A 27026-nucleotide genomic window follows, 5' to 3' on the forward strand; every position below is an offset into this window, starting at 1 on the left:
CTCTTGTCCAGCTCCAGAGCCCCAGCTCCCTCAGCCTTTCCTCACACGGGAGATGCTCCACTCCCTGCAGCATCTTGGTGGCTGCGCTGGACTCTCTGCAGCAGTTCCCTGTCCTGCTGGAACTGAGGGGCCACAACTGGACACAAGATTCCAGGTGTGGTCTCCCCAGGGCAGAGCAGAGGGGCAGGAGAACCTCTCTGACCTACTGACCACCCCCTTCTAACCCACCCCAGGTATCATTGGCTTCCTGGCCACAAGGGCCCAGTGCTGGCTCATGGTCACCCTGCTGTCCCCAGGACCCCCAGGTCCCTTTCCCCTACGCTGCTCTCTAATAGGTCATTCCCCAACTTATACTGGAACCTGGGGTTGTTCCTGCCCAGATACAAGGCTCTACACTTGCCCTTGTTATATTTCATTACATTTTTCCCTGCCCAACTCTCCAGCCTTTCCAGGTCTCACTGGATAGCGACACTGCAGATCTGTTGCTTCATTTTTCTTAACAAAAAGGTGTTTTCTCGTGCCTTTGTGGGAGGCAACACTTTGCTTGCGTCAGGGAGCAAAATGCTCTTCGGCTGGGAAAGGCGTTAAATCTTTCATGCCGTTTACTGAATGGCATCAGCTCTCACAGTGGGAGAGGAATTTGGGATCCCACGGTACAACACGCGGCTTTTTAACATAGCGAGTTAGAGCAGCACTTTGCAAATTAAGCGATAATACAAAACCCAATATTTGAGGCCTTGTGTTAACTTGGCATCGCAATAAAAACCAACTTGTTAGCTCTGAAAGCAGCTTCTTTCTTGGGGAGGGAAGAGAATTCAGTCTGCAGGCAGGACTGGCAGTTAGAAAGCCCAGTAAGTGCCATGTAGAGAGTGGCAAAACCCAGACCCCTTATTTGCAATATCCTTTCCCAAGGTTTGGGGTTCAGTTGAAGCTGAATCTAAAGCCAGATTTTTCCCTAATTAGGGGTTTGCAGCAACTCCCCAGCAATATTTCCCAAACCTGCCCCTGGTTTTACCTCTCTCCAGTACCATTTATCCTGTTAGTGCATTAGGAGGGCGAAGCAGATTTTCATCAGCATCTTGATGCAATATAACCCTGTTAAAATGGATTTCCGTGGGGTTTGCTGATGTGTGCATTAGAGCACCAGAGCACCCAGATAAAAGCCATTTGGGAAAGGTTGTCCTGAGTTGTATAAATCATTGAGAACAGGGGAAGGCTTGAGCTGGAGGGAGGATTTTCAGGACGAAAAGAGTGGGCAGGTTGGTTTAGGATCTAGTGTTTTGTGCTCGTGTCCCTTGTCACCATCACCTGGGTGTTTGGCATCAGGGCACTTAATGCACCCAGGGCATCGTCCCCAGGTCCGACCCTTGGCTGGTCCCACTGCACCAGGAGGGATCAGGCGCTCGATTGTGGAGCTGGGGGGACTTGGCTGGTGCTTGGGGGTGTCCCCAACCCACAGAGCAGTTCCAAGCAAGATGCAGCTCACTGGACACGGGGGGTGCCCCGAAGCCAGCAGGAGTTAGAGGGATCTTGTTTAATGTGTTAGGTGGAGGCAGGAACATGGGAACAGGGAGGGGAAGGTATTGTTTCAGCTATAAAGAAATAAATAGCTAGAAGGAAGGAAAATTAAAAAGAAAAAAAGCTAAATGTGCCGGACTTCTGGCAGCACGTGGTCCTACCTTTCAAGAGACCTTCATGGTCCATGTGGATAGACCAGGTGATAAAGGAGGAGAAGAAAGAATGGGAATAAAACAGAGAGAAGCAGAAAGAGCCTGATCAGAGAGAGATATGATGCGGTCTACATTTACAGGGGCAGTGCTAAAAGAAAAGAAACCAAAAAGAAACATCTCTGCATTCCTCATGGAGCTAATTGCCTCGTTATACCAAATGGAACCAGGATAACTGATCAGAGCTGGATGAGCCTCGTTGGGCTCCCCGAGGCAGCTGATGCTGAGCGGATGGTGCAGGGGGCTGTTTGCCATCGGGCTGCTGCAAAAGGGCTCGTGGCTGAAATTCCATCAGCCAGCGGCTGCGGGGAGCGGCGGTCGCTGCCGGGGACCGATGTGCAGCGGGACGAGGGCCAAGTGAATGGATTGCTGGGTTGCCATGAGATAGTCATGCAGCAGTGTCGTGTTCTCTGCTGACAAACCTACACCTCTCCAGACCTCTCCTCTCTGTTCTGTGTCCTCCTGCCTTGATGCCTGCTGAGATATTGTCCCTTCAGGGCAAGCTGGGTGTCACCTGTGCCACGGGACACTATCTTCAATCTGACCTGGAGCCTAGAAGCTAAAACTACTCAACTTTCCCTCCCAGTTGGCCAAGGTTTCCAGCTGACTCCCCCAGGTGTAGCTTAAACATTTGGTATAATGAGGCACAGCCACTGGCATAGAACATTGTCCAAGGATAATGGTCTCCTGCTTTGAAAATAAGCTTCTCAGCTTAGCCTCTGCTCAGGAAAACCATTATTCTGTTAGTGGAACAGAAAGATGTGACAGTATCTCTTAATTATAGGCTGCAGAGATTTGAAAGTTGCATGCACAGGGCATTAAGGACGTGAGATATGATGAGAGCGTATCAGACATGCTATGTGGAGGTGGGGAGGGAAACCAATGAAGAACTCACGTCAGCTCAATTCCTGGTGTTGCTTGAAATACTAATTGCTACCCTCCTTAAGCCTAACTTTGCAATCATTTTGAATCTTAATCAGCCAACAGCGTTTCACATCAATCCGTCAGGTTCACCTTCCTTTCTGCCTCCTTGAGAGAAGCCTCCTATTACTTCTCCCAGGAAACCTGTTGTTCCTGAGAAGGAGGGACCAAAATTTATGGGTTGTTGGGGGTTGTTGTTGTTCTTGGGTTTTTTTTTGCCCCCTATCTAGTCCGTGGGACAGCATGATTAAAAATGCAGGAAGATCTTGGAGCTTGGGTGTTGCTCTTCTCCTGACCTCTGCCTTTAGCTTGCAAACTTTTGGGAATGGGGCTGTCAAGCAAAGCTGAAACTTCAGCTAAACAGAAGCTGCTGAGTAGTGGGATGAAGGATTTACCCCATTCCTTCCCATTGCCTGGAAGGCAGTGCCCCTTGGATGGTGCTTGGGCAGTAAACGCGGCATCACCGACCACCACAATGCTGCCAGCCATGCCAAGAGCTCGGCTTTCCTTCTAGGCAAGGCAAGCGGTGCCTGGCAATGCAATCGCCATGGGAGCGATGGGGATGAGGAGGTCTTGACCGCAACCACCCCAGCGGCCTCTTGAGAGGCAGGTCTCTGCAATCAGTGCGTACTGCCAGAAGCTCGGCTCTGGAGACCTTGTCTGAGCTCCAGGTGATGGAGCTGAGCCTGCAGGGTTGTGTGTGGGTAGCTCCGGGGTGATGTTTCGTGCTTGCTATGTGGTATTTGCACCATCCCTTGGGGAACCAAGAGGGTCCCTATCGTGCGTCAGAGCGTCAAGAGGTTGCGTTTAGGTCGAAGTAGGGTTGTAGTTTGCAGTTGCGGCTCGTACAAGGAGCACTGGCTGCATCTGGACCTGCCTGGGAAGAGATGCGTTTTATCTGGGGCAGCAGCACCAGGCTTAACTAATTTCTCCTCTGCTGTTCTCTGTTTCCTGGCCAGGAATCTGAAGGGAACATCCCCAGACTGCAATTTCTAAGTGGACTCAATGTAATTGCCCCGGTGTGGCTTGTCACCACTAGAAGTGACAATCAGATCTCGCAGGGAGGTGAAGAAGATGTTGCCCTGCGTGGTGTTTAGGGTGATAAAGAACAGTGACCTTTTCCTACAACAAACTGCTTATTCTGATTCCTGCTGGGGTGTATTTGTGTTCTGTTCCATGCTACCAGGAGACAGGGGAGCTTTGGGCTTACAACATCCTTTGGAGAAAAAGAGTCACTACTGAAGCAGAGTTACCGTGCTACTAACAATATAAATGTGATCGTAGCGAGGGCTGCGGTTGTTCTGCTTCCATTTATGTATTGTGTGCAGGCAGATATATTCAGTTTGCTTCCCCTGAAGTCTTTGGTGGAACACGTATGTCTCGTTACGTCCCTTGCTGAATCGTGAATAAATTCTTCCTGTCTTTGCTACCTCAATTTGTAACGCTAGGAGTATCGGTAATGACGCGGGGTTTAATTAACCTCTGTTTTGAAGTCAGGAGAAAAATTCCTGCTAGGCTAATTGGGCTTTGGATCCGGCTCAGATGGAAAGGTGCATTTTAATTCTTGAAAGCAAAGCAAAGCTCAGTGTAGGTGCTCAAAGGGCAGGCTGGCTGTGCTGTAACACATCCAGCGTGGGCAAACCAAGGGGATGTGACAGCGTCACCTGCTCCACGGGAGCAGGTTCGGGAGAGCGCTTGGCCCTTCCTCAGACATCCTGGGGTCTTCCTGGAGAACAAACGGGTGCTGCTGCTCTTCAAAGGACGCTGGTTTGTGTGAAAGTGGCTGAGCAGAGGTGGGAAAACTGGAGTGATTTTGGCGAGGCTTTGCTGCAGCCCTCGGATGTTGTTTCTGTAGGGTTTGCCGGTGACCTTACAGCAAAGCCTGCACTGGAATGCAGGCAGAGCCCCGAATCTTGCATGCTTTCAGGGCTGATACAAACAAAGCTTTGGGCATTTCTCCCCGGAATGCTCTTTTATGGGTGGGAGAGAGGCTGAGCTACAGGGTGATATACCTGAAATATCCTCGGGCTGCTTCAGAGTTTATTTTATTTTATATGTGTTTATATGTCGCTAAGGTTCATCTGCCCCTGGTGAGAGCTGTGTCCTGGGTACCTGATCCAGAGCCCCAGAATGACCCTCTAAGGCTAAGACAGGGAAAGGAGGAGCCCTGAGCAGCATCATGGTGAGGCTGCCGGCGTTTTAGGCAGGACACGTTTCCTTTGGCAGAGGATTGGAGAGGGAAGGAGGCAGGAGGAGGAAGGTGGGAGAAATCATTTAAGAGGCTGTGTGGCCCCGCGGTGCTGCGGTTACGTGGAGGGGAAGAGCGGTGAGGTCTGTGATGGCTGGAGCGGGGCTGATGGGGAGCCGGGGGTCCACATGCCCATGGAACGTACCTGTAGTCGAACGACCCGTCTTCGACGTTCTTGTCTTCGGGATTTAGATGCTCGTCTTTATTGTCTCGTACTGCAAACAAGCACATCCCCACGTTCACGTTAAAAAGCAGTAGAGAAGATAAAAGCTTTACGAGGCAGTAACAAGCCGCTGTTGAGGTTTTGTGAAATCCCTGTGGGGTGTAGTGCAGCTTTTCATTGACTCGATAAAAAACCTGTACCTGGGAGGTCTTGCAAAGGGTCCTGCTGTGGCGGCACCAGGCCACAGGTCCTCCAGATCGCCAGAGAGGATGTATTAATTTTCTCAAGCCTTATCTTTTTGCTTTGCAAAAATTTAATGAGATTTTTTTGCCTGAAAAGATCTTTTTATTTTTGAGACGAGGACGAGCGGATTTGTGGTGCAGAGGTTGGGTCATGCGTAGCGGGAGCGTCCGGCTCTGCAGCCTCAAGCCTGCACAGCACAGAGCCCTCACCCGACCTTTAATTAACTGAAATGCTTCCCACTAATAATAGTTTTCCCGCTATGGAGAAAGAAAAGCCCTTGTAATCACAAGCATCTATCTGAGAGCAATACAATTTGATTAGCCCTGGGAAGCCTGGAGATGTTTAAACCATGAACATGAATGATTTTCATGCAATGCTCTTACCTGGATATTTCCCACCTCTGCTTCTCTTAATGAAGCAGACGATCAACAGAATGAGGACCAGGAGAGCTATGGCACACATCAGCCCGATGAACCAGCCCTGCGTCGCGATGTCCACCTGGTTCTTGGTATAAGCTGGAAGGGAAATGGAAAGAAAAAAGAGCTCTAAGGGACAGACCAGAACCACAGGGGGAAATAAATGACTAGAAAGACTCAGTCCACCGGCTTAGAAATGATCTTTAGCGCCGCGTTTGTGTGTCCGTGTGTATTGACCAGGTTATCTGAGACTGTAGCACGGGGATCTGTGGCTTTTTTTTCCTTTTCTGTGATGGTCAACTCAGCATTTTAGCAGAAGCTACAAAACAGTGAAGGCTCACAACTTAAAATAAAACCTAGCACAGACCAGTGAGAAAAGTGCATTGTAAAGAATGGCAAAAGAAGCCGGGTAACAGATTTGATCTTTCATTTACTGTGTCTAAAAAGCACCCTGGAAGGTCTGACAGGAACGTGCCCAAGCGGATCCAACCCCTGGTGTCCAGGGATGCTGAGCCACATTAGCAGCCTCAAGCTGAGAAAAACCCCAATATTGGACAATTTTAAGATTCCACTGGGCAGGGTGCAAAGCTATTGAATATTAATATGATTAATACCAAGCAAGGAGGCGTCTTGTTCGCCAAACAACGCTCTGGCTCCTGAGTGCTGTGTCTTCCCTCACGTACTCTGACTTCTTGTTTGCAGCTCCCGTACACGGTCAGACAGACAAATCTGTCCTATAAATAGCAACAAGCTGCCGTTTTCTGGCTCTCATTGACATGCACTTGGTATTCAGCAAGACGGAGCAGAGGAGAAAATAACCTTCAGCGCAGCAGGGGGCTAAATTTAACCAAGCTGCAATGCAAACAGAGATAGGTATTCCTGGTAGGAACACGGGAGATCTGAGCTGGATGCGATTGAATTGGGATTGAATGGGGGTTTTGTCTGAAACGGGCAGGATGCTGCAATGAGCATCCTTTTTGGTGCCCGTGTGACAAAAAGACGGCGCTTACGAAGAAAGGATAAAAGATAGCCCTCTGATAACATGTTTGGGATGAAAGGACCTTGGAAAAGAGATAGCAACTTAACAAAAAATAGGTTGAATTGGCAAACTTTCCGAACCCACAGCATTTTAGGACTGTAAGTGCATACTTATTGCATCAAAATGGAGCCCAAGAGAAAAGGTACTTTCCTTAGGATGAAATGTAAGCTGTGTTGCCAATAGGTAACAGCAGCCAAACTGATGGGGAAATTCACAGCTGGGAGAGGAGAAGGAGGAGAAAGAGCAGAGTTTGCTAAAGAAATTATGTCAGGACCTGAATGGTCTGTGTTTGTAAGCGATGCCACCTTGGTTCCCATTTGCTGCTTTTCCCTTCGATGCTGCCACGTTTACCATTTACTTTTAGTCCAACCTGAGCTACGTAGTCCTCAAAGATGCACTTTTTATAATGGAGAGAATGAGATTATAGCAGAGCGGAGCTGAGAATCGGATTCAATTAGCTGAGTGCTTGGGGAAGAAAGCTTTGAAATGGAAAAACGATTGGATGAGAAGTCCTGATGGGATGGGATTTATAAAGCAACCCATGCGAAAGGAGAAATAAAGGGGTCTTCAAAGTGCCAGAGCAGCCTGAGAGGTGGGTTCATGCCACTGGGTGAACTGGGGCTGGGTTTTCTGGGGTGGGAGGGTTTGAAGGACCAGGTCACCAGGGGATCTTGCGGTAGGATCGCGGCACTGCCTGTCACCAAGGCAGAGCTCTAATTGCCATCCTTCCCAAAAAAGCAACACATGACGACAAAATTATAGTCACGGCAATTTTGTACTTAGAGTAAACGAGTGACTGTCATTGCAGCATTGAGAAAGAGAAGATTAAGTACATGGCTGTCACAGAGGATGTTTTGATTTGCTTCAATGTAAGGCCAGCGTCAAGGAGAGCAGCTGTGGAATCGAGCAGGTATTGATTCGAAATGCAACTATAGGGGCTTTTTTAAAAGATTAATTATAATCTTGTGGCAGAAAACATGTTACCCAACAGTCATAGTTTATGTGCCAGTAGCAAAGCTGCTTGTTTGCCACCAACAATCAGCAAATTTTTTGTCTTTCTTTGTGAAGCAGACTGTTGAATATAAAGTCTCCAGCCTTGCGTGATCCAAGTGTTTGTATGGGCTGGGGAATTTATGTCTTATTTTTAAATTTAAAGACCTCTTTGCACTAAGCTGCATTTGTGTTTTTGAAGTGTCCTTCAGTACTGGGGAGAACTCTGTTGGGTTCTTGAGCTCTTAACAAGAAGCAAACTTGGAGAGCAGTGTCCTGCAGCCACCGTGCAGATGTACTTATTTATCTACACTCAAACTGAAGAAACCTTCTAGAATAGCAACTTGCAAAACATTAAAAACCAAAACCCACAAAACCCCGAACAGTGCATTTTTTTTAGTCAAAAGCATTCCTGATGGCATATGATTGTCAGCGGGGGCTGAACACTCACGTCAGCAATTTCCAGCCAGTAAAGAAATGGATCCGCAGCATTTATGCATGCGGGGACGGCGATAGCGCTGTGCGTCCCGCCGTGATGGGGCTCAGGTCACCAATCGGCCTCTATCGCAGGGACAAAGGTGGCCCCTTCCTTTAGTCTCAATGGTAACAGCAGTAGGAACCCCTCAATTACAGAAAATAGATATGCCAACACCGCCAGCATCAATCAGCCAAGGATATTGCTCTGTCTGTCTTTCTATTCCTGCCCCTTGATGTCTGTGGTGTGGGGGGCTATTCCCTCTATTCCCTCAGACCCCAAAGTGGGTGAAAAGCAGGCGAGAAAAGAAAAGAGATGTGTCCCAATCGTTATCTATAAAGGCACATTGCAAGGGTGGGGGCTGTCGAGTTGGTGCTGATTCCTGGCTCAGGGGAGGGTCCAGCAGCAGAAACAAAATTGGGGATGCAACATTGCAGCTGGAGCTGTTCTGGAGAGAGTCTGAGTTGGAAATCTCAGCTCTTTTATTGTCTGGGGTCAGGACCAGCCTCTGCAGCGTAGGAACAACCCGGGAGCTCAGGGAGTGGAAACCTGCAGAGAGTTTGCGTGTGTGCGAGCCGAGTCCTGCCAAAGCCAAGCTGTGACAAGTCCCGCGGCAGCGCAGCGATGGGGAAAAACCCCGCTGGAAAGAAATCCTTCCTGAAAACACGGCTCTTTGCCAAGCCGAGAGCGTCCCAGGGGCTGCGGCGCTGCGGGTTTGACCGGATCGCGGGGTGATGGAGCAGCTCAAGGGGACACACCAGACCTCAGCGCTGGGCAGGGGCAGGACACAGTGGTTATTTCTCATTACTGGGCAGCGTTAGATGTGCAGAAATACCAGCAGTTGCCATCTGTCCCTTTGTCCTCTCAGCACATCAGAGAATTACTTGGCAGGGTTACGGCATGTCACATTTTTTGGATACCAAATAAGACGCGCATGGGGGGGTGTGGGGAGAGCTGCTGCTCCCCGCAGCACCCCCTTGCTGGGAATCGCGTTTCCTTTTGCACTTCTCAGCAAAGAGACTGGTAAGTACTCAAGTTTTCCATTACACGGTTGGATCTGAGCAAAATAATGTGAGTTGTTTGAAAATCACAGCCTCTGCCTACTGCATCTGTCAGCGTGGGCTGCTCGGGTGTTGCTTGCTCCTTGGTTTTTCAGATGGGCGTTTAGACCTGTGCTTTGACAGGCGTTGTGCACAGATTCCTACGGCAAAACCCCCAGGTGAATACAAAGGAAGTTATGGCTGTTTTGATTCACTGAAACTCGTCAACTGTGAAGTTTTCTAAATGCGTAAAGCTCGATTCAATGCCTTGGAAGTCAATAAGGGTATTTCTCTGGTATTCGGTGGGCAGTGTAGGAAGCTGGTAATTAGAAAGTTGTAAAAATCACTCAGGTGCTAAACCTGGAAAATTGCTGGTGCAATTAAAGGTGAAGTTGCCAGAGGAAACATAGCTAGAGGATGGAAAGGCCTATGACCGAGGTCCTCTGCAAACAGTGTTCCACCTTTTCCCAGGCCTGCCCCTCACCTGTATCCCCATCACCAGCATCTCACCTGCCCCTCTTCTCCCGTAACTGTCCCATAACCTGGGGCCAGACGTGTAAACGTTCTCCAGGGGCCAAAGCAGCCACCACCATGAGCAGCAACGTGCACACAGCGGTGGGGCTCCAAGCAGAACCGCACGACATCATGAGCTTGTTCTCCACCCTCCTTCAAGACCCTTTTCCTTCGAAGGGATCCCCATCCCCTCCTGGGGCTCCATGTGCAATGTGGAGCAACCTCCCAGAGATGCTCTTTAATAAGGGCAGAGATTGTTGGGGAGCTGCCGGGGGGCGGATGAGGGTTGTTCCATGCAGTCATGGTCAAACCACCTCCCACCAGCACGCGAATGACGTCGGGGGGTGATGGATGTGACATGCTTTGGAAACGCGCCCGGCGGCAGGGCTGGAGCCCATCTCACCTGAGCTGGTGGTAAAGGTTATATAGGAGTGTTCGCTGGGGCTAGACCATATGGGGAACACCCACAGCTTGTACATCATCCCCGGCGTCAGATCCGCCAGCTGCACAGAGGAAGGGGTCTGAGCTTTAACGGGAATAGATTTCTCTGTCTTGTTACCTGAGAAACAGAAACCGCACATCAAACCCAGCTGCGGGAGGCTCGGAGAGATTACCGTGTCGACACCGCGGGCAACGCGTTCCCCTCTCCCTAGCCGCTGAGCAGAAATAATACAGCGTGATGGTCAAGGAGCTATTAACGGCTTCGTGATTATTACTCACTGAGAATAGAAGAAAATCAGTGATGCAGGGACATGGTGTGGGTTTTGCTGCATCCCTGCTTTGCAGTACTGGAAAAAATAGCGGTAGCTATTCGGATCTGTCCCTGCTTTCAAAACCTGGTAGGTCCTTTATCTGCCCAGCCTCAGGTCTGGATGTTGGAGAGTTTAAGGCAAAAGGTCTGGAATTTGCCTAGTCCCGCTCAGCTGGGTGCAGGTGCCATGGGACTCAGCAAAGGAGCCAATTCTTGTGCTTTTGGGATTGTTATCTGTGCACCGGTTTTGCTGGCAGGTTAAGGAGCCTTTGAATGAGCTGGATGTTGCATTAAACATAAGGCAGGTTTTGGGGCTGAGAGGGGTTCAGCCCTTCAGCTCAAGGGGGTTGGTTGTTCCCAGGATCTATCCAAGGATCCTGTTCTTTGCACTGTGTCAGGAATCGTTTGCTGCCGAGTTTAATACTGAGCATTAAACCATCGAAAACTAAGCAAGCCTAGAGTGGGGCTTTGATTTGTGGTTGCGTGCACCTCCCAGTTCAGCAGTGCTGTGCAGAAGGAAAAACGTGGCTTTGAGGCCAAAAGCATGCTGCTTGCTTCAAACGCCAGCAGAAAGAGAGCCGTGGGTGTTTGGGAAGGGCTGAAATCTCTGAGATTTCCTCCCTCTTGGCCAGATCCTGATGAGGGGATCCCACAGCATCACTGTTGCTGCCCATCCCGAGCATCAGCGTGGGGGCTCTGCAAGGGCATCACTTGTGCTTTGGGCTTCCCGGTGCTGTGGAAGAACCGGGGTGGTTTGGGAGCTGGGATACTTGGCGTTTAAGGCTTGGGAAGTTGATGCTTATCCTGAATTATGGAAACCAGTTAAAACTCCTACCAAAGCCCCACAAACCAGACACTGGCTGTGCATTAGGAATTGTTTCAAGGAGAAGGTAAGGTCATCCCTTAAACAATGTTGTAAATGACCCAAAGTGGTTTGCTGTTAGCAATTACGCCTAGCTGATTTATATTAAATGCCTATTTAAGACTGGCATACCAGATGATGTGAGGGCTGAAATGGCTGGGAAATAAAGTCAGAGATAAGCAGTAGTCACCACTGCCTATCTATTACAAAAACCTCAAACCAACAACATGTAAACGTCTTTTCTGAACAAGTACTAAACCCAGAGACCCTGGCTTTGAGTTTCCAGACTAAGTACGTAGCCTTATGCTTTTAAGAGACAACGGGATCCGATACGACAGGAGGTTTGGGATCATAGATGATTCTGCCAACTCCAAGAAGCCCATCTTCAAAGGCGTTTAAAACTGTTCTCCAATTTCAGTAGGTTTCATTCATTTCCCTTAAAGTTTTGTCCCCTTCCATATATATATATATGTATTTTTTAAGGCTCTTTACTTTGTGACCACATCCAGCCCAGCTCAATGCACAGTCCCCAAGTGAACAGCCTTGCTTATCTATATTTCATAAACACCTTGTGACGGTCGGTGCAAGGAGGGGGAATCACTCGTGAACCACCAGGATTAGTGCTGGTGCACTCTAAACAGCCATGACCATGACCATGACCTCCCTTCTCCTCCCCCGTCCTCCACGAGGCCACAGCGCATCATTCCACACGTGGTAATTAACCATGGACTAAATCGCAAACGTGGGAGCTGGCAGGATCTCTAATGGCATCACCACCCTATAGAGTCCCCATGCGATCTGATGCTTACTGGCGATATACTTAACCACAAAGTCAGTTCCTGCAGAGTAATTGTGGCTCCAGGTGATGTTTGCCCAGTTACTATTAGCCATAGCTCTTATGTCCCATATGGACGATCCATTGGTGGCTGGTGGACAGGTTAGAACAGGAGTTAGTATGTTGGATTATATAGGAATGAGACCTCATCTAGCATCTGGTGTTGGTAAAACCCTACAAAATCATTCCAAAGTTAATGTTTCAATCTTAACCTCCGAGAATGCCTAAGGACGTATTTTTGCCTTTCAAGATCCTTAACTTTAAACTTTTGGGGGAAGTTTGGTAGCAGAAGCTCATTGCGTATTGGCTTTTTAAGTCCAATGCACTCAGCTTATCTTTGGCGTCTGAAGGCTTCTGTGGCGCATCCCTGAGGATTTCGGTCAGCAGGGAAATCTCCTGACTAAACTGGTGCCCAAAGGGCCGCGGGAGACCCGTGCATGAGCGCACACGGAGTCACCGCCACAGCCGAGGAGGACAGACTGGCCGAGAATATTGTCGCGTTACTGGGTCTAGAGACAGCCAGTGGGGCAATGAAGTCACTCGTTTCTGATTTTGAAGTTAAGGATTGTCGACGTTGCTTTGGAGAGCGGATGAACTTCATTTCTAGTGAAGTAGAGCTAATCCACTAGTTTAGTGGGAATTTAGGTGATGCCAGATACGCTACACCTTGATTTTTATTATTATGGTTACTATTATTGTTTACTTCAGGGTGTAGCTCAGCTTTTGGCTTGACAAAATACAGATTAATAACTCCAGCCCCTGGGAACGAGGCCAGATATGTGACTTTTAGGAAACTGCAAGGGCCCGACGTGACCTAGAATCCCTCGCACGAACCCACCCTGTGCCGCCACCCGCTGCCCTGTCCGCCCGCATTACGGCTCAGCCTCGTCCCCCGTGTCCCCGGGCTGGTTTGGGACACGCACGGTTCCTTTTCCAGCTCCTCTTATCGCCTCTCCCTGCTCCACAGCAGCGCGTCCCTCACCGCTTAATTGCCTGTTTTCAATTAGCGACGTTTGCCCACCTAGCCATTTAATAGCGACTATGTTGTAGCAATGTTGCTTCATTACTAAGTATAGTATATAGTGCAGAAGCCTCGTCTGTATTTCTTGCCCCCGTTTAGAAGCTGATTTTGTTTTGGCAGCGCAGCTCCCTGTGTTCTTGCCCTCGATGTGCCTGGGGCTGCTCTGGCTGGGGGGGTGCGGAACACAAATTCACATTTCTCAGGTCACATCTGCAGCTTTAAGAAGCAAAAAGCAGTGCAGAGCAGGAAATTTGCTGCTGTTTCGCCAATCTGTTTTACTGGGGATTATCAGGTGGAAGCGGGTCCTCCCAGTGTATGAGGTTTGTTTTCTTTTAGCCATGCTGAGTTTATCTTGTGCAAGAATATAAAGAAAGGGGTCTGAACTGCTTTAATCACATTCCTTGAATTAAATGGGTGTCAGCTTCGATATTCATTACTATTATCTCCTTTCCCTCTTTATGAAGAGTTAACGAGGATTTCGGCAGTTTTTGCCCTTGCATTTTTGAGCGTATCCTATCCAGTTGCATCACTGAATTCTTTTGTGTTCCTTTTTGCTAGTAGTTTGATTTCTTTTTTAATAACTGGAATGCAACTATCCATAATTACTTATTAACTGTAGATACCATTCTAGCAGTGCTTTTAAAAACAAGGCTCAGGGAGATAGATACATCTCTCTGTACCCATCATTAAAACACATCCAGTGGAGAACAAGCCTCCGCCAAAACGGAGTTTGAACATCTCATTCTGGCTGATTGCACGAGAAGTTTATGGTGACCTGGTAAATACCTGGCACACACCTGCCTGTTGTAACTTAACCCCCTGCCCAGCTCTCCTGCGGGCTATGGCTGGGTTACATCGCAAAGAGCAGCGGCGTAAACCCAAAGACTCATATAAATGATGACAGGTCTCTCAGCTAACAGCTGATGTGCTCAATTTGAAGCGACGTTTTTCTATAGTAGTAACAGAATCCCTTTGAAATGGCAATAAGAGCTGAGAGAAATACTTTGGAGAGCTTTTTGTAGGGTCTCCCACCTCCTTCCCGAACACTGATGCTAATTCAGCATCGCGACACCCCGGGGAGGGCTCTGTGACCCCTGAGCCCAGGAGGGGGGCACAGGGAGCACCGGACCCCCAAATTGCTGAGATCCACTTGTGCACCTTGATTCCCCAGCCTGTGCCAGCTCAAAAAGCCCTTCCCGGAGCGTGGGATGTCTGAAACTTTGAGCTGGTGCCCGTTATTAATCCTTGCTCTGAACGAAATGTGGGGACGGTGCCAATGGGGTTAGAGGAAAAGGAAAGCTCAGTACCCAACTCCTGCTTTGTGGTGGCTGCCGGAGCCCTCTCTGCAGCTGCCGTGGTGCTGGCGACGGTGGTGGCGGCTGGAGTGGTGGTGGTGGTTGTGGTGGTGGTAGTGGTGGTAGTTGTATCGGTAGTGGTGGTAGTTGTATCGGTAGTGGTGGTAGTTGTTGTGTCGGTGGTAGTTGTGTCGGTAGTAGTGGTAGTTGGGGTTGTTGTAGTAGTGGTTAGACCGATTGTAGTCGGAGGCAACCCAGTAGCAGCTGGGAGAGGGAAACACTGGCTTTTTAGACAAGGCGACGTCTCCCGGGGGTTTGCACTCACCGCCCCGGACGCGCAGGCACGGGGGACACGGAGCAGCGCAGCACGAGGGGACGGGGCGGCAAACGGCACCGGGAAACGTGAGGCTCGACCGTTTTCCCGTCCACGTGCAGGGACGGCCACATGCCCCCAGCAAACTGCTGCGCACCCGCGGTTTGGTCCCTTTCCCAGGGCTGAACGACCTCCTTCTGCTCTGCCTTTGCTCTGCTGCCGGTGCCCCCGCCGCCCCAGGCTTAAATCGCACAGACGGGTGTTTTTGGGGGATGCTCAGGGCAGGGGTGTCCTCACCCCATCGCCCCCTGTGCTGAGAGCACTCAGGGCTTTCTGAAATAGTGTTTATTTCTTAAGAAAACATCATAATCCCATTTGTCGTGGGCTGGGCAAGCTGCAATTACATTAATTTAGCAGCCCCTGGACTACACCTCCAGCATTTCTGAAATGCCAGTTCAGCCCGCAGCTTCTCAGGTGTTTGCTTCCTGGCTCGTCTCTATTAATTAACGCTGCAGGCTGGTGATGGAGTGGCTTTCACCTTAACGTGGGGTTTTTTAGCTCGTAGGGGAGTGATGGATGGTACTTTGCCATCTCTGCCCCCCACAATTTACATTTAAATTAGGACAAAGGGGTTGGCACACCCCAAGCTGTCCAGGGGGAATTTGTTGAGCAATTTGTTTCCTAAAGAGCTCCCCTGTCCACATCTCACCTGTGCTTGATTTCCAGCGCAAAGGGGTAAATGTGCACTTTATGCACATTATGAGAGGGTCCTGAACACCCCCAAAAGGGCGGATGGTGGCTTGGACCCAAAAACCTGCCAGCAGAAAATGCAGCTGAAATTCTGCTTAAACTACCTGAGGTAAAGGAAATGAAATCTCTTTTTCTTACTCTTCCTGTAGACCAAGGGATTACAAATCCCCCTGATAGGCAAATGAAACCGGCTGTTTTAAATATCGCCCACAAACAAGAATAGCTCTAGGAATGTACTCTAAAAGGTGTCCCAAGAATCGAGCCAGGGTTTTTATAGCCAACCCCTAACACCTCAGCCCTCTCAGAGGTCCAAAAGCAGAGAAGAGCAGTAGGTCACTCAATCCATCTCCCTACCGAGCGCAGCTGCAATAAAACCGCAGTTACCGGCACGTCCCGAAAACACCAGCCCTCCCCAAAACGTGCCCGGAGAGCAGCGCATCCTCTCGGCGATGGCACCACCGCAGCCTCATGCAACAAGAGCAGCCGCCACAATAAAGCACCAGCCCCATTGCTGCCCCACGGCCGGGAGAGGGGCAGGGGGGACAGCGGGGATGGGGGTGACAAGGGAAGGGACCCAGCCCGGGTGGGAAAGGGCACGGCTTTGTCCTCGGGTGTTTGTGGGTTTTCCTGTCCCGAATTTCTTTCTCCCCGTTCCTCATCACGGACTTTGCTGTGTCCTGATGCTGTGAGTTACAAATGCTTTTCTTGGGTTGTGAAGTGTTAACATCCATCTTTGCTGATTCCTAAGGGGTTTTTGGAAGGTTAAGAGATTAGTTGTCACTAGGTTAATGTCACCATTAGCCTGATTAAGCTGCAGCTCCTCTATCAGTTTGCAATGTGCGGACACTAGTTATTAGCTAATGCAGTCTCAGGGTTTCTCGTGTGAATCCCTGGCTCTTCTCTAAGAAAAATAGGACTCAACAAGGCACAAAGTAACTTGCTGAAAGGCAAAAGCTGGTGGGACACCAAGTACAACCCAGGCCTGTTACAAATCTCCGCATCACCTAGTGCTGGTGCAGCGGCTTGAGCAGAAGGATTCAGCTTTAATGCTCCTCTAGACCGTAGATGTGAAGAGATTATCTCAGATCTAAGTCAAAGCTTTGCTATCGCTCGTGTAAAGCATCGTCTTTCTGTATTACGTGCAGATACGCAGGTGAAAACAAGGTCCTGTGTGGACCGAAGCGACGCCGGGTGGGATTTGCCCATCGCGCTGGTCCAGCACGGCAGGGCTATCACATCGCATCAGGGTAACGCGGGGTGTTGACACCGGGGATCAAAAATGATCCTGGCAGGACTGGGAAGAGGTAAAATGGTGGGATTGGGAGAGTCTGGCAAGCAAATAGTTCATAGTTCAGAGAGGGGAGGATGGGGAGAGCACCGTGCTGCAGGATGGGAGCAGGCAGGGGGTGTTTAGTCCTAAACTGCCCCAGGATTAAACGCCACAGCCTCATTTGTGTTTGAATATGAAATGTGTGCAGAAGAAAAGCTCAGCTGGGAGGTTTTTTTGGGGGAGAGAAGATAAGGGGTATTTTCTAGGCTTTGAAATCCATCCCTAATGAGAGCTGGTTTGAGGCTGGGGCAGATAAAGAGGGGCTTTGACAGGGATCAGAGCAATGCAGCACCAGCCGCGGCCCCTTCCCGGGGGATCTGGGGTCCCCCGCTCGCCGCCCACCACGTCGGGACTAATTAATGAGCAAAGGATCATTGCTCCTGGCAGCAAAAGGGGCGACGGGGGAGCTGGAGGGCCAGGCTGGCATTTGCAGACCCGCTTAATTTGGAAATCTAGAAATCACATGCTTCATTCTAAAAATATGGTTGCAATACTCGATCAGGTATAATGTTTCTGAGCTTTGCAGAGTAGCTGAATTTCTTTTCTGCGTTCACAATGTCAGGTTCACTCAAGGGCTTTGCTAACAGTCGGTTTGACTTTAGGTACAGGACCGAGCATCTGGCATTTGTGGGATAGGAGACGGTGCAGAGAAGGTGCTGCCGCTTTCCCAACTGCACCCGAAAAATGCTATTTCAAACAGGCTTGAAATTGCCCAAACCCGCTCAAACCCCAGAGTAAAAGCCAGGAATAGCAATTCCCATTCCCTTGCTCCCGCCGTAGCATCAGCCCATCTTCCTGGAAACATCCAAACGACCGTTCAGCTCATTAACAGGCCCCATCTTTGCAATACAGAAATGGCTTTTTCTGTCTGCAAGATGCATTACCCTGTCAGGTAATGGAGAGCGAGGGGGCCGGTGGGGAGGAGATTTGCTGTTCTAATGGCCAGGGGTTGCAGCAGTCTGGCTGTAGCAATTAATAGGCTGAGTAATGAGAGATGCTTGCAGCGGGCCGGCCGCGCTCTTTGCCGCAGCTCCACCAATGGGCCGCTAAAAAGGAGCCCAAAAAGTGTGCGGGGCTCAGATTAGGAAAAACAAAGAAAACTACAAACAACTGAGAGGAAGAATCATAAAAGCAAAAGAGGGATTTTAAAGTGGGAGTCTCTTAAGAGAGGGACTGAAGTCCTGCTCTGAGTAGTGTAGCAGTTCCGGGAGTAGTTGCACAGGGTTTTTTTTGCAAAATACAGGAAACAATACGCAACTATACAGCTCTTTAATTATTTAAAGGTGCTTTTAACATGTTGTTAGGCTGTAGTAAAAGCTTTCCCTTGGGTGTGTCTACAAAATAATTAGCCTTGGAGAAATTTGATTAATTTTTCATGAATTTTGATGATTAGTCAAATACATTTTCAGAGATTTTTTTATTATTATCTTTTTCCTTTGTGTCCTCTCCTGGTTTTTAGCAACAGAAGGGAACTGGGAAGTCTTTACCACAAAGATAAAGTGTTCCAAATCTGATAGCTGTAAGAAATTCAAGAATAGAAAGGAGCAATTGAGCAGCCTCTGAAAGAGAAGGCTCAGCAGTTCTCTCTGTTTCTGCTGCCCTCTGTTTCGAGAACGAACAAGAGGATCTTTCTCCTCCAATTCCTAATTATGGAGAGACAAGAAGGGAACAGAGAAAAGTCAATCTTTTTGTCCTTAAAGCCTAAGACCAACACTCTTTATGGACCCTGGTGATGTTTTTCCCATACATAGATGTAGTATAGGATCCTGTTTTGCCTTTTTCTCATTCATAGCATAAATAAGAACCCCTTTTAGATGGCACCTCTGTTCCCACATCACCTCTCCCTTTGTCCAGGTCTGGCTTAGGAAAAGTGAAGCCTTTCCTACGGGTAAATCCCTGCACTTCACTTTGATTTCATCAAGCTGGTCCAGTTTCGCAGACACACACCGAACAGCTATGATCCTGTATATGTAAGGGGGGAAAAAAAGGACCTTTTTGTCCTTTTTAGTGCCAGCAGCCCATGACAAAGAGAATTTTACTGCAATTTAAGGCAACTTCCACTGCAAACCCATAAAAAATCTACAAAATCTAGGTCACTGAGTGGAAACGAATCTTGCGAGAAAGGTCAAACAGTATTTCACGTGAAGCCCGTACTTGTTAGGAAGAGAAACAGCCTCTCGGGACAAACGCAGCTCGGATTGTGTAACAGCTCCCGCACCTGCCCCGTGTCCTAACGAGAAGTGACATCCAGCTCGAGAGCGAGACAGAGGCAGGTGCTGGGTCGTTGTGTGGTTTGTGTTGCCGCGGTTTCTCGTGTGGTGCGGTGAGGATGCTCTGGATGCGGCTGAGTTAGCACTGAACGGCCAACTACGCCATTTCCTGGCTCTGAGATGTATTTCAGCTCTGGCGTGTGTTTCCTTTTTACTGTTTCTCCTAGCAGAAGGTAAAAAATAGAGGGGTAGGGGACCTGTGGGCTCTGCTCTTGTAGAATTATCCTTAAAATGGCAATGTGGTATAAGAAATTATGCTCTAAATGACATGATGCCGGAAGGAGAAAGAGATTGCGCTGTGTTTTCAAAGTTCAGCGATATCCGTTGCAAGTAGGAAAGTACTTTAAGAAGGTGATCCTGATCCACAAAGAAAAGCCAGATTCTTGTGGATAAGCTAAACCCTGGCTGAATTACGAGCTATAGAAGCAAAACAGCCCTCCTGGTCTCAGAGGATAGAGCTCCTCTAAGCCGAAAGTGTACATCTCTTTTCAGTTTACACCACCCAAAGCAGACCAATCTGTTACCCCCTTTTTTTTTTCAAGGAAGAATAAAACATAGCAAGAAAAAGATTGGCATCTATTCAGAAAGGGAAAAAAAGAACGCAAATTAATATTGGGTAGAGAGACATCACTGCAACAAAAGAAAAGGAGGAGAATCATCTGTGAGGTAGGAAAGCAAAACCTACAGGTGCAGAGAGCAGGTCCTGCACTTGTATCGCTTGGGAAGACTCTTCCCTAAGAAGCTGTTCCTCCCTGGGGAGCCCCAGAAAGGCAAAGCAGCAGCTCTTACAGAGCCCTCGGTGCACGCCAGAGTCTTCATAAGTGCTTTCGTAAGAGGAGAGTGTCCTTTGGGCAACCGCGAGTTGTGCTGGTGCTTTGGACTTTGCAGGGTTGACACTGGGTGACTGAGGATTTGGGTTTCCTTGAAAGCGGGTAGAGATGCTGCCCCTCCCCGGGAGAAAAACCCATTTCTCTCTGCTTCAACGCTGCTGTAGAAATTTGTGATCGAGGGCAAAGCCAGCAATAGCCTCGCATGCAGACATGCACAGCTGTGGCACAAATGTTGTCCTTAACCCTTTCAATGGGCACCTGGAACCAAAAAGATTCTCCTCTATGGAAGCCCTAAGAAAAGGATGGGGAGGTTTGGGGCTCGTGGTGCCCGTACGCTGCGACACAGACCTGCTCCAGCAGCAACAGTGTAAAAATGCAGCTTAATTACTGCAGGACGGAGCACAGACAGATGCCATTGAGCCAGGGAGGGCCGGTAGGTGTTCTTCTGTATTTCACAAGGCGGGAATGTTGAGGCTTAAAAAGGGAGAGGGCTTGGTGCAGACCTGGGATTAAAAACCTCTTTAATAGGGCGACTTGACTCCCATTTTTGCTTGTGCAGGCTGTGGTGTTGGTGGGTTTGCCTGCCATTAGGCATCTGGGAGGCTGTTAAGCCCCGCTCAGAGGTATTTCGGACTCTTAAGGGTCTTTCCAACCAAATGATTTGAATCTTTGCAGACCCCTGCATGGGGTCTGTGGGGCCTCGTTTTACCTGCCGTCGTTTCATATGCCCAATTTAGACTCCTGACACTTCGCCTTCCCATTGAAAGGGTTAATGAGTGCATGCTTAATTGCCAGCGCACGCGAGCGAGCTGGAGCGAGCCTGTCCCCATGCCTGTTACCTCCTCCGCTGGTACGGTACCTGGGGTTGGCGTGGCTTCAGAGGGCAGCGCCAAGGATAGAGAGGGGAATACGAGGAGAGCGTAGAAGAGAAGGGAAGAGAAAAAGAGAGGAATAGATAAAACAACCAGAACACACCAACGAGAGACACGGGACCACTTGCACGCAGTCAGCGGAGACTTGAGAGAGAGGCAATAAATGCGTTAGCGACAACTTGTCACCCTCCTGGGGCGCAGCGAACAGGGACGTCCCCATGGAGATGGAGATCCCCGGTTAAACACACACAAGCGCCGCGGCAGAGATTCCAGTGCTGTCAATTAAGCAAAGTGCTTAAGCAGGTGCTTCTATCTAATCCCAGCAAGGACTGATTTTGACACTCTGAATTTCGCCTTAGTTTTTCTAGTGTAATTCTAATATCACTGCTCGCCCTGCCTTGTGTGGGTTGGAGTCTTTGGCGCAGAACATCAGAGAGATGGGTTTTATTTAAACTTCTCAGGTGAATGAGTCTGGCAAGCAGAAAACAACCTCTGAATGCATTGATGGGTTTAATTTTCTTAATCTGCTTTTTCTTGTTTTGGATTCCAAACTCATCTTTCACGTGTAGCTTTACAGCAGGTACCTTCGTATCCAAGTGGGAATTTAGAGCCGCTAATCGTACTTACGTGCCTGTCATTAACGGAACTCGCCTGTGTTGTGTTGTACCTCAGGGTCTCATGTTTTGGGGTCAGACTTTGCTACGTTTATGTAACTTTAGCCTGTAAACAACTTCAGTTATTCTTGCTGCTTAATGACCAATGCTTTGTCTTTCTGCTAAGTGGCAGCAGCTTGTCCCTGGGTGTCACCGCCCGTCCACGTCCCCGACCCCGTGGACAGGGACCTTACCTTGTCACACTGGCGTACACTGTACCTGCTGTTTCCTACACAAATCATTCAGCAATATTCGACAGCAGTTGGCTATAGATATTATTTATCTGTGCTCTGCTAACAGTCGCTGTTACCAACGTATAGAAACAAACCCAGTAAAGCAGATGTATATGAAACAATGAGAACCATTGACTACCAGCACCAACTTCAATCCCTGTGCTCTAGCAGTTTGTTCAGCAAAGCTCCCTTTAAAAGCAGTGACATGCCCCCTCGCATGTTTGCCAGGGTGTAACTTAGCTGATTTTATTCTTTTCGTAGCATATGCAGCCCCATCTCCCATCCTGTCGCATCAATTAGTGATGCTGGAGCCCACCTGAGAGGTGTCGGGAAGCATTTCATTTCCACTGGGTCATCAGTAGGAATTACTCTTCCTACTCAGAGCCATTAGTTGGGGAGGGGGAGATGGAGGAAAGGAGACAAAACCCCCATTAAATCAGAGCGCTAACCAAATCATAGGTCTTTTAGCAGATGCTAAGGAAAGGAAAGAGCCAGCTTTTGTCTCCCTGAGCTCCCTCAGGGCTCCTGAACTTTCACTTAGTTTGATGAATGTCCCACAATGGGCATTTTATCTGATTATGAGTCTGGGAGTTGGGGCTTCGCTTTGGAGGGTCAGGTCAGCTGCTGTTTATGGGGTGACAAGAAAGTGGCACCATCCCCCCTGCCTGGGGTTCACTGCCTGGAGGATGCAGTTGCTGCAGCCCCTTCAAGCCACATAAAATCACCCACATCTGCCCTTTATTTAGCTCACACGGAGACCAGAGAGGTTGCTGCTGCACATACCTTCGTTCAGCAAGGCTGGCGACTCCTCCACTAAGGTTTCTCCTTCTCCCACCTGGGTCCGTGCGCGCAGGAAGAAGCGATAGCGCGAGATGGGGTCTGTCCTTTGCAGGGTGAACCTTGTCTGGTTAGGAGAGAAGTTCTCTACCAGGGTTCGGCCCGTTTTGGATCCGTTAACTGGGGAGGAAAGGCATGTCGTGGTGGCTTCAGCCTCGTTGCAGAAATACACTTTGCAATCTATTTTGTCACCTCGTCCCCAGGACCAGACCTGCGGTCGGTGTGGGGCCACGTGTGCTCAGAGCTATAGCTGCTGCTAAATACACTTTGCTGGTGACTTACTGGCTGGGGGACCTGCTAGCGGGGACATTCAGGGTTGTACAGGTGGCCAAGGACGGGCATAGCACAAGTGCCAGGGTCCCAGAGAGGCCGTACTGCCCTGAGCATCGTGCTGGGCTCTGGAGAGCACGCAGGCAGCACCCTTTATTTTTAAGTGAGCACAGAAACTACTCAGGTTGTGCTTAAAGGTCTTTCTAAGCCAGAGATCAAACTTCTTTCCCTTCAGTGATCAAGTCTGGAGAAGTGCTGAGCATCTGCAACCCTCCCTGGGCGACTGCAGCTGCTCAGTACCACTCCAGGACTCCTCTGCAACACCAGCCTGTCTCATCTCATGGTGAAAGCCTCCAGTTCCTTACAGAGATCTTTCTGTGCTAGGTGAGGAGATCATTAGCAGCAAGGAAAATATCTAAAGCTTTAATTATTAGCACCAAGAAGATAAGATGTAGAACGTACAGGCTTGATATCTAAGGCTGTATCCTGTGAGGACTCCATTGGGATGCTCTGGGTGATCCCACTCCAGATTGATGCTTTCCAGATTTGGCTGTCGGATTCTTAAATACCTGGGGGAGCTGGGCACTTGGGAGGAGGATGGGACGAGGAAGGAGAGGGAAAGAAGAAAAAAACATACAAGATAACATACCTTACAATACTGTATACAATCGCGGGCTGAGCGATGCGCTCAAGATACTCATAAATACGCACACAGGCGGATAACGCGCGCGCAGCTGAAAGGTCAGAAATGGATTGAATAAGAATCTGTGCTAGAAACCATGCACCAGCCCAGGGTTTTCAGCAGCGTGTGTGCAGGGAGGAGAAACCAGAGCAGCTCCACATGCAACCCCAGCAGCACCACCCCTGTGCTGGGTACCCCTGGGTACCGCTGCCCTCCATGCAGCGACACCCCCCAAAGATGCTACAGCCGTGAAGCAGAGCTGTGACACCCTTCAAACCGCCCTTCTGTAGCCATAATTTACTGGTCTTTTCCAGCCTCCATCAGCCCAACATTGCCATCTCATCTTCTTATCTGTTGGAATGGTGAAAAATAGGCTAGCAGCTTCTCCTATTGCAAAGCATCTCTGTGTTGTTAATGCCTAGAGATCTTGCACATATACAGTGGTCCTTACCCTGAGGAATAGCTGCTTTTTCAAAGCTAGTAAAGGAAGGAAAGCATTATACATTCTTGCATTAAATTATTCTCCTGGTTTGCTCATAATTGCAGTGCCTTGACTGGGGAAAGACTTGGCTCTCAGATATGAGAGATTAGCAATTTATTTTTTAAAGAGAAGTTCTGCAGAATATCATTCAATCTCCTAAACATCAATATATAGTCAATAAAAATCGCTTAGTGGATAGGAAAAGAAAAAAAACCCCAAATCAGCAGTTTACTTATGACAAGAGTATAATCAGCTATAATTGTTTCAATCAATGCCACCTGCGTATGCATATATCTACCCCAAAGGCATTTATGTACCCCCGATGTCTCTAGCACACAGCAAACAGCTCCATCAAAATGCACCTACTGAGTCCTTCCTTTTTAAACAAGCTCAGTTGTGGCTGGTCAGTTGAAAATCCTTAGAAAATGGTGACAGCATCCAAGAAAGTCTTACAGAAGAGACAGGACTGGGAGATGCTGTTCCTGGGATGCATTAGAAGAGGGGTGGTCAGTAGGTCAGAGAGGTTCTCCTGCCCCTCTGCTCTGCCCTGGGGAGACCACACCTGGAATCTTGTGTCCAGTTGTGGCCCCTCAGTTCCAGCAGGACAGGGAACTGCTGGAGAGAGTCCAGCGCAGCCACCAAGATGCTGCAGGGAGTGGAGCATCTCCCATGTGAGGAAAGGCTGAGGGAGCTGGGGCTCTGGAGCTGGACAAGAGGACACTGAGGGGGGACTCATTCCTGGGGATCAATATGGAAAGGGGGAGCGTCAGGAGGATGGAGCCAGGCTTTTCTCAGTGACAACCAGTGACAGGACAAGGGGTAATGGGTGCAAACTGGAACACAGGAGGTTCCACTTAAATATGAGAAGAAACTTGTTCCCGGTCAGGGTGGCAGAGCCTGGCCCAGGCTGCCCAGGGAGGTTGTGGAGTCTCCTTCTGTGCAGACATTCCAACCCGCCTGGACACCTTCCTGTGTAACCTCATCTGGGTGTTCCTGCTCCATGGGGGGATTGCACTGGATGAGCTTTCCAGGGCCCTCCAACCCCTGACATTCTGGGATTCTGTATGATTCTGTGTTCTTGTACAACAGCAATGGGGTGAAGAGGAAAAGAATGAAGACCCCATAGGATTTTGTGTTAGTTGAGATGGGATTTTTTTTTCCAGCCTCTACTGGTTTCTCCTCTTGCGTTTTTGTAACATACTGTACCAAAACCCATCTGTGCTATAGGACGATTCATTGCCAGCCACCAAAAGTGCAGCGCCCACGAAAAGTTATTGGCATGTCTTTAAATAGCTCCAGTGACAGCAAGAAAATTAAAATCTCAAGTTCATCCTTGACACCAGCTCTTTAAACAGAAGAACGTGGCGCTCTTGCCTTAAAAGCCTGACAGGGGTATTAGTGACATCCTTTCAGAACAAAAGTACTCAGGTCTCACAGAGATTGTCCTGAGCAAGATGAATATATTCACTCCCGTCTCGCTCACCACGGGGAGGTGCAGCCACGTTTGCAGGTCAGGCAGCAAATCAAGGGCACGGTGCTGCGCCATTGGAGAGGTTGTGCAAACAGTTCTCTTGTTCAGCCTAAATGCTCCTTGCTGATGTGTTCTAAGGACCTGAAGGGGATTTTTTTTTCAGATTGATGAGTTCTAAGTGTAGCTGCAGAGACGTCACCTACCCCGCGGTGACGAAGGGATGCGGCAGTGCCGTGTGACAGTGATGCTGCCCAGAAGCTGCTTAGCTAAAACTTGTCCCTGGTACATCTGTGTTCAGTTTTGGGCCCCTCATCATAAGGAGGGCATTGAAATACTAGAGAGGAGGCAGAGGAGGCAATGAAGCTGGTGAAGGACCTGGAGCACAAGTGTGATGGGAGCGGCTGAGGGACCTGGGGGTTCAGCTGGAGAACAGGAGCTGAGGGGAGACCTTCTGATCTCTGAGCTGCCTGAAAGGAGCTTGGAGCCAGGGGGGGTCGGGCTCTGCTCCCCAGGAACAAGCGCCAGGAGCAGAGGAAACGGCCTCAAGTTGCGCCAGGGGAGGTTGAGGTTGGATGTGGGGAACAATTTCTTCCCCAAAGGGCTGTGGGGCATTGGAACAGGCTGCCCAGGGCAGTGCTGGAGTCACCATGCCTGGAGGGGTTTAAAAGGCGTTTAGACGAGGTTCTTAGGGACATGGGTTAGTGCTATGGTTGGACTCAATGATCCTGAGGGTCTCTTCCAACCAAAATGATTCTGTGATTCTATGACCTCCCTGGCAGAGCTGAACCACCCCAACCTCTCCCATCCCACACCCCAGGGACGGTGCCTGCAACCCCCCCAGGACCTACCTCCTTCTGGGGTGGGGAACTCCTTAACTTCACTGCGTGGCCCATCTCCTCGCCCGTTGGTTACAACCATCTCAAGCTTGTAGTTGCTGTAAGGAAACAGCCGGGACACTATGCCCCGGTTTCGGTCTCCAGGAAAACTCACATACTGCCGTTTTTTGGAGACCCACAGGTTCTTCAGCAAACTACTGTCTCTCCAGAAATAGGCCTTCAAGAAACATGCATGGCAAGTGAAGCTTTTCCCATTTAAGTAAGTGCAATTGTTTTTTTTTTTTCATTTACAAAGCATAGCAAAACTTTGCCTTTCCAAAGAGCAGCTCTTGGCTGCAGAAGCCTCTTAGAGCAATTAATGAAGCTCCTCATCCCCCCAGTGATGCAGGTGAGTGTTGTTACCCAAGGAGGAGGCTGAAGCATGGGGTTAAGTGCTTACCAAAGGTCACAGAGCAAAACCGGCTAAGCTCAGCCTACAAAGAGCTGTTTCTGTCTCTCAGAACACCAACCATCAAGTTATTTTCCCCCTCTACCCGGATTAGTGCTGTAGTGGTGTATAAGGAAAGGTGGGACGCGTCCAGGCACAAAGGAAAGTCTGAACTGGCAAAGTCTCCCATTTGAAGCCCCAACTGTAAATCTTATTTCATGCAGAAATAAGA

General features: G+C 49.2%; 2 protein-coding genes across 18 annotated transcripts in view; one reads left to right on the plus strand and one right to left on the minus strand.

Annotated features, from left to right (window-relative positions):
* RBBP5 (RB binding protein 5, histone lysine methyltransferase complex subunit) overlaps positions 1–26570 on the plus strand; it is an 87413-nt gene extending 60843 nt beyond the window's left edge. The window contains exon 15 of the transcript XR_014185700.1: positions 26541–26570. The gene's annotated coding sequence lies outside the window, so the exon portion shown is untranslated. The remainder of the gene's footprint in view (positions 1–26540) is intronic.
* NFASC (neurofascin) overlaps positions 1–27026 on the minus strand; it is a 90681-nt gene that overhangs the window by 6236 nt on the left and 57419 nt on the right. For 4 of the 17 annotated variants that reach the window (XM_082069047.1, XM_082069046.1, XM_082069040.1 and 1 more), the window contains 8 exons: positions 23360–23482; positions 22574–22747; positions 20892–20906; positions 14552–14803; positions 12198–12314; positions 10179–10334; positions 5686–5817; positions 5042–5111 (listed from right to left, as the gene is read on the minus strand). In XM_082069047.1, the coding sequence (XP_081925173.1) occupies positions 5042–5111; positions 5686–5817; positions 10179–10334; positions 12198–12314; positions 14552–14803; positions 20892–20906; positions 22574–22747; positions 23360–23482 (1039 nt within the window). The other 13 variants (XM_082069041.1, XM_082069052.1, XM_082069051.1 and 10 more) reach the window with 9 other exon arrangements.

This window comes from Streptopelia decaocto (genome assembly GCF_964273445.1).
Source record: "Streptopelia decaocto genome assembly, chromosome: 19".
In the NCBI taxonomy this organism is placed as follows: domain Eukaryota; kingdom Metazoa; phylum Chordata; class Aves; order Columbiformes; family Columbidae; genus Streptopelia; species Streptopelia decaocto.